The sequence below is a fragment of the Babylonia areolata genome, chromosome 1 (assembly GCF_041734735.1).
Source record: "Babylonia areolata isolate BAREFJ2019XMU chromosome 1, ASM4173473v1, whole genome shotgun sequence".
NCBI classification, from domain to species: Eukaryota; Metazoa; Mollusca; class Gastropoda; order Neogastropoda; family Buccinidae; genus Babylonia; species Babylonia areolata.
The window spans coordinates 13,030,099-13,045,098 of NC_134876.1; the positions used below are offsets into that span (position 1 = coordinate 13,030,099).

The window sequence follows — 15,000 nt, forward strand, 5'->3', positions numbered from 1 at the left end:
TCTTGTTGTTGGGTCAGAATATCAGATCAAAGTGCCAAGTTTAGAGATTACAAAAAATATAAATATAACAGTAAATGCAGTTTGCATATGATTAGGCTTCATTTTTTATTTTTTTGTGCCCATCCCAGAGGTGCAATATTGTTTTAAACAAGATGACTGGAAAGAACTGGATTTTTCCTATTTTTATGCCTAATTTGGTGTCAACTGACAAAGTATTTGCAGAGAAAATGGCAATGTTAAAGTTTACCACGGACACACAGACACACAGACACACACACACACACACACACACAGACAACCGAACACCGGGTTAAAACATAGACTCACTTTGTTTACACAAGTGAGTCAAAAAAGAAGAAAAAAAAATTCCTAACGGAAAATTTGAACCCCGGTGTTCGGGTAAGATACTGTCTTACCCATTAGACTGTCGTGGCTCCTCAACTGACGTTCAAAAATATAACACTTAAACATGCTTTTTTAAAGGGCGATAAATCGATTGCGGTATTCGCAGTGAGAACGCTGTTTAAATATTATTATTCTGGTGTATCTTGGGCATTCAAAAAATCTTTAAAGGAAATTAAAAATTCTTTTTAAGTCCGCGGTAAAGGAGACGTGGCTATCGCTGCAATCACACTGCAACATTTAGCCGTTTTCTCTGGATCTAGATAGATGTCCAAGTTTAGTTACACCCGGTTGACACGGTCGATTCAATTTCTCTTTTATGTTCATTCTGATTTTATAGTTTTAAAGTTGATATGAAAATTTAGTATTTTGTTAAACTAATAACATGTAGAGCCTAGTACAAGTACTTCTAAACGTCGTATGAAGTGAAAAGGGCTTCATTTTGAGAAAAGTCAAGACTGGAAATTTTTGCATTTCATCAATTCAAGGGTACTGACTCTCATGGTTTATTATTTTTAACTGTGAATTCCGACTGATTCTATGGATATTTTTATGGCAGTTTGGGGCATAATCCATTAAGTGATGAGGCGTTCACAAATCTTTCTCTGAATAAATGTTTAACGGTCTTCATCTCCAACTTTCCATCACATGTTATCGTGTATATCGTGTATTGTCGATTGAATATAGGATTGAACGGGCAGGTCAACAACTTGAAACAAAATGGCGTCGTTCGCGTTCGCGAAGAATATGAGCACGCGCTTTGAATATGTATAAATATGTGTACGCAATTGATTTTTGCCCATGACCTTCAGGGCTGAGCCAATAGATCTATAAAGTCCACTCGTTGTATTGATTTTAGTATTTTCCGAAAAAGACCACTTAGGCGAATGAACATAGTGAAAGCTCTGTATACAGAGTAAAACACACAAGCTTTTTATGTATTGAGTATAGTTTCAAAATATAATGTTTAAGATGAGAAAGATCAGTTAAAAGCAAATTAAGCCCCTTAGCATTAATTACAGATTAATTTCCCTTTTTTACTATCTGCACCAAAGACATGCAAAATAAATATAACTTCTATGCTTTGCAAAAGAAGTTCCTGTTTGAACAAAAAATGATAAAAATGACTGCTCTTGTTGTTGTGTTAGAATATCAGATCAAAGTGCCAAGTTTAGAGAATAAAAATAATATAAATATAACAGTAAATTAAGTTTGCATATAATTTGGCTTCTTTTTTTTTGGTGCCCATCCCAGAGGTGCAATATTGTTTTAAACAAGATGACTGGAAAGAACTGAATTTTTCCTATTTTTATGCCAAATTTGGTGTCAACTGACAAAGTATTTGCAGAGAAAATGTCAATGTTAAAGTTTACCACGGACACACAGACACAGACACACACACACACACACAGACAACCGATCACCGGTTTAAAACATAGACTCACTTTGTTTACACAAGTGAGTAAAAAACTATCACAGTGAACCAACTGGGATACTTAAAGATGGGAAAAATTCGTGCATTAGCAATGGACTGCTGAAAATTGTCAACACTGAAGATGAAGCTTTCAGTTCAGGGATATGGGACATAAGGAAAGTTAGTATCTGATCGACTTGAGCGCCACACATGCAAGAAACATAACATTACCTTCCATCTGCACATCAAAGAAATGTTAATATTGGCAATGAAACTAAAAAACATACACTTTTTATGTAACTCCGAGTGAAAGATTTTACCATTGGACTTTTTCTACCAAGGGGTACTACTGCAGTGAAAGCGGAATATCTAGATGTAATACCACGGAACATTTAGCTTTTTTACATTGCCAAAATGTCAACGTTTTCATTATAGTAATAATTCAACAAAAGGTCATGAGTTCGTGAATTAAATGGCTGATTTCAATAATGAATTCAGATCTGAGTTTCTTTTAAAATCTAATGGCGCGAAGAATTGATTTTGAATCAAAATATGAAATGTTTTTGGAAAGGCGATAAAATGTAGCACCATTAGAATTGCTATTTGTTCAACAGTGAAGACATTCTCTCCCAGATGCACTGAAAAAGTTCAGATGAGCCAGCAAAATAGAGATGACCGTATCGCGAGGTCCAAAAATGAGCAACTGCTAATGTTCAATGTAATTTTGAAAGTATGGACTCACAAAATGTAATGGTGTTAACAGAATTCCGCAATAATCGCTGCTATAAATGTAGCTTTTAAACAGAAGGTTCACTCTACAAATTCACAAATGAGAACTGTCACATTGAAATGAGTCATTCTGTAATCCAATAACGGATTTCAAACCAGACGCTCGCCAAAGCCTAGTGGTTCGTACTGGTCCCCTAGGACTACATTTTAACTCTATCTAGAACTCATGCAGGGTGTCCAGAAGACTTTCCCATACATTCTTTGACTGGCTTTTTGTAGCCTACGTTGGTAATATCCACATTTCTTCCCTTGTTTCCATTGTTCGTTTCAAAGACGGAAAATGTGAACTGATTAATAACATTGTATTATATATTCTGCATTTCTCCCCCTCTCAAATGCGGTAAAGGCCAATAAAAAGTGGAGTGGAAGAAATGCAGAGTATATTACAATGTTATTCACCTATTTACAACTTTCCCCATCTTCGAAATGAAAGTACAAGTGAAGAAATGTTGATACTGCCCTAACAATGTGTGTGTGTGTGTAGTTTTGTTGGTGGTAACAGCGATGGAGGAAAAGGGAAGAAATCTTTCATTCCATAAAAAAAGGTGAGTCAAACGCTGCAGTTGTCTCCCTTTAACATATGTATTATATATATATATATATATATATATATATATATATATGTATGTGTGTGTGTGTGTGTGTGTGTGTGTGTATCTATATATGTTTTACTTACATACGAGGCAGTTCCACTCAATGGTCTTTGTTTTTGTTTTTTGTTGGTGGTTTTGTTTTTTTGTTTGTGTGTGTGTGTGTGGGGGGGGGGGTGAAATAAATACTTGTGATGTTTAACAGGCACACACGTTTCACCAAAAAAAACAAAAAAACTTGGGGAGAGAGAGAGAGAGAGAGAGAGAGAGATTTTAATGTCATTGGCCATGTGGTAGAGAGAGAGAGAGAGAGAGAGATTCCACGGATAAAACAAGGTTAATCAAAACTGTCCATAGTTCAGTTGATCTGACCGCTTCCACAGGGAAGGTGTCGCAGGGACATTGACAAAGTTGGCGATTTGCGGCAAGATGGGAGGATTAGCGTCATGCTGTGGGTGCGAAGCGTGTCTGAAACTCCCGAGTACACTGCCGGCGTAGTCTTCCTCTGAACTATCCATTGCATAGTTGTTTTTCCCCCCAGTATTTTAAGCCCTCAAATCATACGTACGTAGAAAGACAGATACACAGACAGGCAGAACTAATCCTCGGCCATCAAATATATAGTTAAAATTTGAAACATTTCAAAGCAAGAAAAGTGATATGATGCCAGCAAATTTCATACCACCTCTGCACTAAAAGATGTATAATGTAGTACTGAAAATTTGGAAGTGTGAAGTGAAGAGGAGTTGTGCAGTCCCTTCCCCACTCTCTCCTACCGACGCTCACAGTCCCACAGGTGCAGATACTGCCACGTGTAGGACGGCCTCGGCAGGTGCAGGTTTTTTCTTCGGAGTTCCGTCTTCTAGGAGGACTTCCAGCCAAGGATAAGAGCACCCACTGCCCTTTGGTCATCCTCTTCCGCCTTCACAGCCGTTGGGAAAGGTTTCCTCCTCCACCTGGTCCGTCGTTGGGAGACTTCACATGCAGCAGGTAGTACTGGGTTACATGGTACCAGTAGCAAGGGCTATGACCCTGAGCTGACCTGACCCTTTCTCCTACAGACACAGAATTGTCCAAAAATCCATTTTAAAAATGACGTTTTTCTTCATTGAAGAATACAAGCATATAAACATACTACCAACATTGTAATTTTTTGCTTACATGTACGCTTACACACAATGCGAGTCTAATATGTATCCGGTGTTGTAATTTCGTTTGCGTGTATGCTTATGTATGTCCGTGGTAAATGATATGCATGGAGAAATGAGCATTCTTTCCATTCATACCAGTTTTAGGTTGTAGGTCTTCCGGGTTACTTTGAATTCCTAGATCATGGGCGTTGGTTCGAAATGTTTCAAATTTTAAGTATTTGATGGGGATTAGTTCTGTCTGCTTGTCTGTCCCTGTCTCTCTCTCTCGGGTGTGTGTGTGTGTGTGTGTGTGTGTGTGTGTGTGTGTGTGTGTGTGTGTGTGTGTGTGTCTATGTGTCTGTCATTGTTTCTATGCACGAATGTTTAGAGGGCTTAAAATACTGGAGGAATTAAAAACCCCTATGCAATGGATAGTTTAGAGGAAGACTACGCTGGCAGTGTACTCAGGAGTTTCAGACACGCTTCGCACCCACAGCATGACGCTAATCCTCCCATCTTGCCGCAAATCGCCAACTTTGTCAATGTCCCTGCGACACCTTCCCTGTGGAAGCGGTCAGATCAACTGAACTATGGACAGTTTTAATCTTGTTTTATTCATGGATTATCCCCCCCCCCCCCCCCCCCCCTCTTTCTCTGCAATTTGTTTTCGAACGCATTTACCTGTTCTATTTCCACACACACACACACACACACACACACACACACACAGAGAAAAGGGAGACAACTGCAGCGTTTGGCCCACTGTGCAGAATGGAAGATCTATTCCCTTTACCTCTATTGCTGTTACCACCAACACTAAGCACGCGCACGCGCGCACACACAAATCTTATGGTCGGACTTTCAGGCATTAATTCATAGCCCTATTTCTACATTCCTTTAATGTACTTCATAATTGTGTTAATGGCTTCTGATTATTGAATTGTTTTTGTTAAATGTAAATGCTTGTTATGCATTTTTGGGGTAGATTTCTACCTTTTGTTTTCCTCTTTCCCCCCTCTCAAATGTGTACAGTTTTTTCAGCTCTGATGAGTAACTTTGGTGGTCAAGATGCCAGCCTTGACCCGCGAAAGTTCTGATTTTCTGGATTACGAGTGTAAAACCTGGATTGAGCTTGTTTCCGTAGATTTGTGTATGTCAGCGTGATTTATTGACTGACTGATGTGTTCCATGGTGAAGGTTGGCGAGACTATGGTAATTTTGGAGCTGGCATAAAACTAATTTACTGTTCGTATGCATGCACGTGTGTGCGCGCGTGTGTGCGCGCTTGAGCATGCGTACGTGTGCTTGCCTGTGTTGAGCAATATCCCTTTTAGAGGTCAAATGAACCCGAAAGAGCGAGCAAATGTGTGCATGTGTGCTGCACGGACCATGCTTGCAGCTCCACACAAAACACTGGTTTTAAAAACTGAGCGAAGGTGAGAAAGGACAGAACACTTCACTTCCAGACATGAACTTTTATTCCCTTTCTCTTCACCATTTTCAATCCATTATCAATCGATAAATTCCAAGAAGCGTCATCTTGTCAAAGCCAGTTCGTTTCCAAGAACACAGACCCACGATGCTTCTGTCAGCACGGCGGAATCCCCGGTCAATGACTGGGGGATCCCGGAAGATCCACGTGTACCGGATGATTAACGACGTTTTAGGCACTCCGGATACCAGGGCGGACAAATTTCTCGCTCTGTGGATTCCTTCACACCTGGGACAGAAATAGGTACGTTAATGAATAGGTACTCAAATCGATGTATGAACGATGTACTTCATGAAGAAAAATGAGTGAGTGAGTGAATGTGTATGTATATGTGTGTGTGCATGTATCCATGTCTGTGTGCATGTGCGTGTGCGATAATTGGGTGGTTTTATTTTTAAAAGTAGATAATATAACGAAAAATCACAGTGAACCAACTGGGCTACTCAGGGAAAAATTGGTACATTAATCGACTGCTGAAAATTGTCAACGCTGAAGAAGCTTTCAGTTCAGGGATATGGGACATAAGGAAAGTTTGTATCTGATCGACTTGTGTTGAGCACCACATAGGCGAGAAAAATTACCAACATTACCTTCCATTTGCAGATCAAAGAAATATTTTGGCAATGGATTCCAACGAAAAACTATGTAACTCTGGTGAAAATTTTTACCATTGAACTTTCTACCATGGGGTACAACTGTAGTGAAAGCGGAATATTTAAATGTAACCATGGAACATTTTGGCTTTTTATATTGCCAAAATGTCAACGTTTTCATAGTAATAACTACGACCTTGCAATTGGAATGAACTTCCTCTTTCGCTTCGTCAGGTCTACGCACTCACTCTTCCAAGTATGGCCTTAACCCACATCTTCCGAGTTACGCATACGTGTGATTGGTGCGAAAGCGCTTTGATTTGTCTCTGCACAAGATTCAGCGCTATATAAATATTCATAACTTTACTGTCATCCAACAAAAGGTTACGAGTTCATGAATTAAATGGCTTATTTTAATAATGTGTTTAGACCTGACCGTTCCTTTTAAAAATCTTTACAACTCGAAATGATTTAGAATCTACAAAATCTGAAATCTTTTCGGAAAGGTGATAAGTTAGCCCCAACAGAATTGCTATGAGTTCACCTGTGAAGGACACTCCCAGATGAAATGAATCTTGAAACTAAAGGGTGGGTAGGTGGGTGGGTGTGTGAGCACCCATCTATCATGGACTCCCCACCCACCCCAGGACTTAGAATCTAAGTCTGTGCCTGCCTGCCTGCCTGCCTGCCTGCCTGCCTGCCTGCCTGCCTGCCTGCCTGCCTGCCTGCCTGCCTGCCTCCCTCCCCCCCCCCCACCTTCACCTCCCCAGCTAAAATTAAAAACATACCTCGCTCACCCGAAAGCAGTGAAGCAGCGTCATCCTCAGAAGAGGACTTTTCCTCGGAAGAATGGGCGGACCCGCTGTGACCTTGACTGTCAGTGCACTGCGGCAACTGGAAGAACCGGCACAGTGCCAGTATCTGTTGAGGGGTCAGCTTTCCAACCTTGTCTGGTGTGCAGAGAGTACGTGGATATGAAGTATTCAGATGATTGAATAAAATATTCTATGTCACACATACAGGTGATTGTATGCATCTGAGTGAATGAATGCACCTTACGTCCCCGTCACACTGGCGACCGTAGATATGAATCAACCAATGAATGAATCGGCGAACCAAGGAATGGGGTGAGAGACGGGAAGGACAGATGAAGCAACTTTATCTCTTGGTGTATCAGCAGGGTACAGACATGGCTTTACCATTTTATAGATAGTAATGGCACGTCGCAAAGTTACGGAATCAAGCTGCCTTGCCAATAAGATCACTTGAAGGCTAACAGAAAATTCAATATATTTACTTTTGCTGTACTGTTAAAATGTGACCTATGCTTTAACGCTGAAGAAAATTCCGTTATCTATAAACCATCCTGAAAATTGTGTTGCGTGCTTGTGTGGCGTGCGCATGTTTGTGTTCGCGTGTTTTAGTGCGTGCGTTATCTTGCAATCAAGGAAAAAGACCCGATTGGGCGCGTGCGTGCATGAAATTTCGGACAGGAGATAAATCTTAGCGCTATTGTAACTGCTGTGAGTTCACCTGTGAAGGACGTATTCTCTCAGATTAAATTAATCTTGAAACTTAAGGGGTGTGTGTGCGTGTGCGTGTGCGTGCGCACGTGAGCGGTTTATATATATATATATATATATATGTATATATGTGTATATATGTGTGTATGTGTGTGCGCCCCCCCCCTCCCCCCCCCGCCCCCCACCCTCCCAGGTGTTAGAATCTATAAATCTGTTCTCATACTGGTGATGTACATATTTGAATGAACGAACGAATGAACGGGTGGATGAATGCGTCCAATGTGTTCGCTGTACACCCTGGCGATTGTACGCAAAAGTCTAATTTTATCTGCAAACCAACATATGGGGAAAAAAGACGGGACGGACAGAAAACTGTCGCTCTGTATATTTCACTTTGGATGCGTCGGTGCGGTCTAGAAATGGCTTTCAGATTTTAAAGATGAAATAATGGCACATTACAAAATGACGAAAACCTGCCTTGCCAATAAGACAGCCCTTGAAGGCTAACTGAAAATTTTGTTCTCTTGTTGCACTGTTCAAATGTGACCTATACTTCAATCCTTTAACGCAGCAGGAAATTCGTTACACACACAAACACACACACATATACCAATATATATAAACTTCCCCGAACATTCCGTGTGATGGTGAGTGTGCATCCTAGTGTCGTGTACGCATGTTCGCGTGTTTTGAGTGCACGAATTGTCCTGCACTCAAGGAAAAGACTGCATTCGTGCGTGCGTGCTGGCACTAAGTTTTAAAACAATTTGTTCTGGTGCAGAACTACGTTGAATATGATTTAGAGAAACGGAAATCTTTAAGTACTTGTTTAATCAAGAATAATAAGATTTGACTTATGACCAACATTAAATGAATGAAAAAAAACCCAAAAAAACCCAAAGACATTTGAAAAATCGTCTTGTTAATATCTTGGTGTGATAATCGACAATAAGCTGTCTTGGAATGAAAACTCAACTGCACTCATTAAAGAGCAACAGTCGCATGTACTGTCTTAGAAAAATGAAATCTTTTAATGTATGCAAGCAGATGCTCAAAATGTTTTACACATCTGTTGTCTGTAGTGTTTTAATGTACGGAGCCGTGTGCTGGGGGGGGAAACCTGACCAAACATGACAGACAGGTTGGAAAAAGTCATTAGGAAAGCGGGTGGGGTGGTGGGTATAAGACAAGACACCTTTAGCGACATGCACAATAGAAAACTGACTGACAGACTAATAATTTTGACCGACGTAAGACACCCACTACATGATGACATTAACAGCAGAAGGTCAGACATAAGTGGTAGGTTTAGAGCTCCACGCGCAAGAACATCTCGATACATTAATTCATTTATTCCTGCAGCCATTCGCGCACACAATCAAAACATCCATTACACTAAGTGAACCCTCCCACCCCCCAAGCCCCCTCGCCACAGCAACACTTGAACTTCACCAGCAGACGAGTGTATGGGAGCAGACATTATGCGTGCCATGTGGGACTGAGCAGGTGAGCACGGGCAAGCAAGCATTTTTGTGTGTGTGTGATCGGAAGTGATTTTTAAATATTTTCTTATTTCACTTGGATTTCATGTATCTTAATGTTAATGTTGTAATCTTATTGGCGTGACATGTTATGTGCATGCATACGTTGTTTGTTTGTTTGTGTGTGTGTGTGTGTGTGTGTGTGTGTGTGTGTGTGCATGTGTGCGTGTGTGCGTGTGTGCGTGTGTGGGTGCTTGCGTGCGCGCATGTCATTTTTAGTAATCTTATTCCCTTTTTTGTTGGACGTTTTCATTTGTTAATATTGTTGTCAAATACCCTATTGTCTTAACATGAGTATGTGTGTGTGGGGGTGGGGTTGGGGGGTTGGGGGGGGGGTTAGTATATCGTCAGCTATTGGGAATTCTTATTTGACTAGTTTTAATCTCTTATGTTGCGCATGATTTTATGCCAGTGTTTACAATGAGCCTGTGATTGCACAACTTAATTTCCATGTGGATTAATAAAGTGTTTTTGATTTGATTGATTTGATTGTTAAGTGGGCTTTGATATGGCGAACATGATCTAAATTCAGTCAGCAGATAAATCACTTGAAACCACAGAAAATGCATCAAATACCAAAATGACACTGAAAACCCTCACGAAAAAAATGTTAAGAAAAGTTTTAGACAAATAATGAAAGATGCAATTATTTAGATTATAAGAATATCACAAAGAAAGAAACTTTCCAAACCAGTTAATGATTAAAATTCAACATACAAAAACAATCCAAATGTGATTTGAGAAGACAAATGTTCGAAACTGACTTGTACAGTAAATGTTTAATAATCAAGTCAGAACTAAACTACCACAAATACTTCTGTAATCTGTCAATTCAATGTCGCAGTCACCTATTACAAGTTGTGCAGCCTTTTTCAACCATCAGATACATCTTTCATTTCTGATGTAATAAATTGCAAGTTTTGGTGTTGGCAGAGAAAGAAAAATAAAAGTCATACTTTGTCGTAACGTGAAGTGATGCCAAGCACCTTCAGTCATGCAGTGTGCGTGTGCAATAATTGGGTGGTTTTACTTTTAAAAGTAGATAATATAACGAAAAATCAGTGAACCAACTGGGCTACTCCGGGAAAAACTTCGTACATTAGCAATGGACTGCTGAAAATTGTCAACGCTGAAGATGAAGCTTTCAGTTCAGGGATATTGGACATAAGGAAAGTTCGTATCTAATCGACTTGTGTTGAGCACCACATAGGCGAGAAACATTAACATTACCTTCCATTTGCAGATCAAAGAAATATTTTGGCAATGGTTTACAACGAAAACTATGTAACTCTGGTGAAAATTTTTACCATTGAACTTTTTCTACCATGGGGTACAACTGTAGTGAAAGCGGAATATTTAAATGTAACACCATGGAACATTTTGGCTTTTTACATTGCCAAAATGTCAACTTTTTCATTATAGTGATAACTACGACCTTACAATTGGAATGAACTTCCTCTTTCGCTTCGTCAGGTCTACGCACTCACTCTTCAAGTATGGCTTTAACCCACATCTTCCGAGTTACGCATTCGTGTGAATGGTGCGAAAGCACTTTGATTTGTCTCTGCACGAGATTCAGCGCTATAAATATTCATAACGTTACTGTCATCCAACAAAAGGTTACGAGTTCATGAATTAAATGGCTTATTTCAATGTGTTCAGACCTGACCGTTCCTTTTAAAAATCTGTACAACTCGAAATGATTTAGAATCTACAAAATCTGAAATCTTTTCGGAAAGGTGATAAGTTAGCCCCAACAGAATTGCTATGAGTTCACCTGTGAAGGACACTCCCAGATGAAATGAATCTTGAAACTAAAGGGTGGGTAGGTGGGTGGGTGTGTGAGCACCCATCTATCATGGACTCCCCACCCACCCCAGGACTTAGAATCTAAGTCTGTGCCTGCCTGCCTGCCTGCCTGCCTCCCCCCCCCCCACCTTCACCTCCCCAGCTAAAATTAAAAACATACCTCGCTCACCCGAAAGCAGTGAAGCAGCGTCATCCTCAGAAGAGGACTTTTCCTCGGAAGAATGGGCGGACCCGCTGTGACCTTGACTGTCAGTGCACTGCGGCAACTGGAAGAACCGGCACAGTGCCAGTATCTGTTGAGGGGTCAGCTTTCCAACCTTGTCTGGTGTGCAGAGAGTACGTGGATATGAAGTATTCAGATGATTGAATAAAATTCTATGTCACACATACAGGTGATTATGCATCTGAGTGAATGAATGCCTTATGCCCCCGTCACACTGGCGACCGTAGATATGAATGAATCAACCAATGAATGAATCAGCGAACCAAGGAATGGGGTGAGAGACGGGACGGGACGGACAGATGAGGCAACTTTCTGTATCTCTTGGTTTATCAGCAGGGTACAGACATGGCTTTACCATTTTATAGATGAAGTAATGGCACGTCGCAAAGTTACGGAATCAAGCTGCCTTGCCAATAAGATCACTTGAAGGCTAACAGAAAATTCAATATATTTACTTTTGCTGTACTGTTAAAATGTGACCTATGCTTTAACGCTGAAGGAAATTCCGTTATCTATAAACCATCCTGAAAATTGTGTTGCGTGCTTGTGTGGCGTGCGCATGTTTGTGTTCGCGTGTTTGAGTGCGTGCGTTATCTTGCAATCAAGGAAAAGACCCGATTGGGCGCGTGCGTGCATGAAATGTTTTCGGACAGGAGATAAATCTTAGCGCTATTGTAACTGCTGTGAGTTCACCTGTGAAGGACGTATTCTCAGATTAAATTAATCTTGAAACTTAAGGGGTGTGTGTGCGTGTGCGTGTGCGTGCGCACGTGAGCGGTTTATATATATATATATATATGTGTATATATGTGTGTATGTGTGTGCGCCCGCCCCCCCCCGTCCCCCCACCCTCCCAGGTGTTAGAATCTATAAATCTGTTCTCATACTGGTGATGTACATATTTGAATGAACGAACGAATGAACGGGTGGATGAATGCATCCAATGTGTTCGCTGTACACCCTGGCGATTGTACACAAAAGTCTAATTTTATCTGCAAACCAACAAATGGTGGGGAAAAAAAGACGAGACGGGACAGACGAGAAAACTGTCGCTCTGTATATTTCACTTTTGATGTGTTGGTGCGGTCTAGAAATGGCTTTCAGATTTTAAAGATGAAATAATGGCACGTTACAAATGACGAAACCCAGCTGCCTTGCCAATAAGACAGCCCTTGAAGGCTAACTGAAAATTTTGTTCTCTTGTTGCACTGTTCAAATGAGACATACTTCAATCCTTTAACGCAGCAGGAATTCGTTACACACACACACACACCCCAATATATAAACTTCCCCGAATATTCCGTGTGATGGTGTGTTGTGTGCATCCTAGTGTGGTGTATGCATGTTCGCGTGTTTTGAGTGCACGAATTGTCCTGCACTCAAGGAAAAGACTGCATTCGTGCGTGCGTGCTGGCACTAAGTTTTAAAACAATTTGTTCTGGTGCAGAACTACGTTGAATATGATTTAGAGAAACGGAAATCTTTAAGTACTTGTTTAATCAAGAATAAGATTTGACTTATGATGAACATTAAAAAAAAAATGAATGAAAAAAAAAAAACCGAACAAAGACATTTGAAAAATCGTCTAAGTGGGCTTTGATATGGCGAACATGATCTAAATTCAGTCAGCAGATAAATCACTTGAAACCACAGAAAACTGCATCTAATACCAAAATGACTGAAAACCCTCACGAAAAAATGTTGAGAAAAAAGTTTTAGACAAATAATGAAAGATGCAATTTAGATTATAAGAATATAACGAAAGAAACTACATTCCAAACCAGTTGATTAAAATTCAACATACAAAAACAATCCAAATGTGATTTGAGAAGACAAATGTTCGAAACTGACTTACAGTAAATGTTTAATAAATCAAGTCAGAACTAAAACTACCACAGATACTTCTTTAATCTGTCAATTCAATGCCGCAGTCACCTATTACAAGTTGTGGTTGACAAAGAAACAGCCTTTTTCAACCATCAGATACATCATTTCTGATGTAATCAATTGCAAGTTTTGGTGTTGGCAGAGAAAGAAAAAGAAAAGTCATACTTTGTGGTAACGTGAAGTGATGCCAAGCACCTTCAGTCATGCAAAGTGACCATTATATTCCCAATTCATTTACGAATTATGTATCCCATTTCTCTTTCCCCTTCCTTTCACGCCTTATGCAGCCAGGAGCAAGCCACCCGCCATACAAAGCCCCACAGAGACAGACCAGACTGACCTTGAGCTGGGTCACGTGTTCCTCTCAACGAGGTGGCCCCACACAGTCCAGCCGACAACCCCAACAGCACCAGCAGAAGCACACGCATTGTCCACAGCACAGGTCTGGCCCTCAGCTGCAAAGAGGTCCTCGGAAAGGTCGTGGGAAGATAACTGATCTACCACAGTGTCAGACTTGAATGTAATGGCAACTGCAACAAAAGATCAAACAGGTAAGCTTGACATGTGAAGGTAGGTAGGAGGGGTAAGGTTTTTGTAAAAAGTCTGAAAACCATATTACTGTAATCTGCTATTTTTAAAAATTAGATATGCATATAAACGTGTTTGTGGATGTGTGCACAGAAAATATTCAATGACCATATTGGTGAGGTCCAATAAATTAGCAACTACTATAACTACTGCTAATGTTCAATGTTATTTTGAAAGTATGGACTCATCTTTTAAAACAATTCACAGAATTCCGCAATAATCGCTGCCATAAACGTCGCTTTTCGGAATGTATGCTGACTCTACAAATTCACAAATGAGAACTGTCGCACTGAAATAATGTCGAGTGTCATTCTACAAGCGATTTATGGACTATACGCTCGCAAGAGCCTAGCTGATCGTACTGGTTCCCCAGGACTAATAACCCTGGTTATCTAGAACTCTTGCTGTCCGCTGGAAGGTGTCCCGAAAATCTTACCCATCCATTCTGTTGCTTATGTTGGCAATATCCACATTTCTCCTTTACTCTTTCCATTCTGGTTCGTTTCTTGGAGAACGTTGTAAACTGGTTAACATTGCATCATTTTACATTTCCCCTCTCCAAAAAGAGGGGAAGAAATGTAGAGTATATTGTAATATTTACCTATTTTACAACTTTTCCGTCTTTTGAATTAAATTCAGGGGAAGAAATGTGGATATAACTTAGCAAAAGAACATGGAAGTGCAAGAGCCTGTCTGAAAGTAATGCATTCCGTTTCATCCTTACATTTGACAAAACATTACGGATTTTCGTATTTTAGCATGCTAACTATCCATTTGAATGGGGAGTTGAAGCATCTATCACTTGGCTATTTACTGGGTTATTTTTACTTTAGTTTTATTGAATATTCACCTGCTGTTTTCTTTATTCACCTGTTGCCATATTTGTCAGGTCTACACATTGGCCTGCAGTTACGAGCTTTGATTTGTGGATATGGGTCATTATGCATATTTTTATCCCTAATAAATGAATAGAAAAATGCATGCAATATAACATGTTTTCCATGTTTGCTTTGCAAAAC

General features: G+C 40.2%; 1 protein-coding gene and 1 long non-coding RNA gene across 4 annotated transcripts in view; both read right to left on the reverse strand.

Annotated features, from left to right (window-relative positions):
• Positions 1–262, reverse strand: part of LOC143279797 (uncharacterized) — a 7,700-nt gene extending 7,438 nt beyond the window's left edge. Inside the window, exon 1 of the long non-coding RNA XR_013054954.1 lies at positions 1–262. This exon is cut by the window's left edge and continues 1,364 nt beyond it. This is a non-coding gene — a long non-coding RNA (uncharacterized LOC143279797).
• Positions 263–5,785: 5,523 nt separating this feature from the next.
• LOC143291239 (uncharacterized) overlaps positions 5,786–15,000 on the reverse strand; it is a 9,592-nt gene continuing 377 nt past the window's right edge. The window contains exons 2-5 of one of the 3 annotated variants that reach the window (XM_076601035.1): positions 13,734–13,923; positions 11,453–11,605; positions 7,199–7,360; positions 5,786–6,045 (exon numbers count right to left, since the gene is read on the reverse strand). In XM_076601035.1, coding sequence (XP_076457150.1) covers positions 5,978–6,045; positions 7,199–7,360; positions 11,453–11,605; positions 13,734–13,821 — 471 coding nt within the window. In that variant the 5' untranslated portion in view covers positions 13,822–13,923 and the 3' untranslated portion in view covers positions 5,786–5,977. Of the gene's footprint in view, positions 6,046–7,198; positions 7,361–11,443; positions 11,606–13,733; positions 13,924–15,000 lie in introns of all 3 variants that reach the window. The other 2 variants (XM_076601044.1, XM_076601026.1) reach the window with 2 other exon arrangements.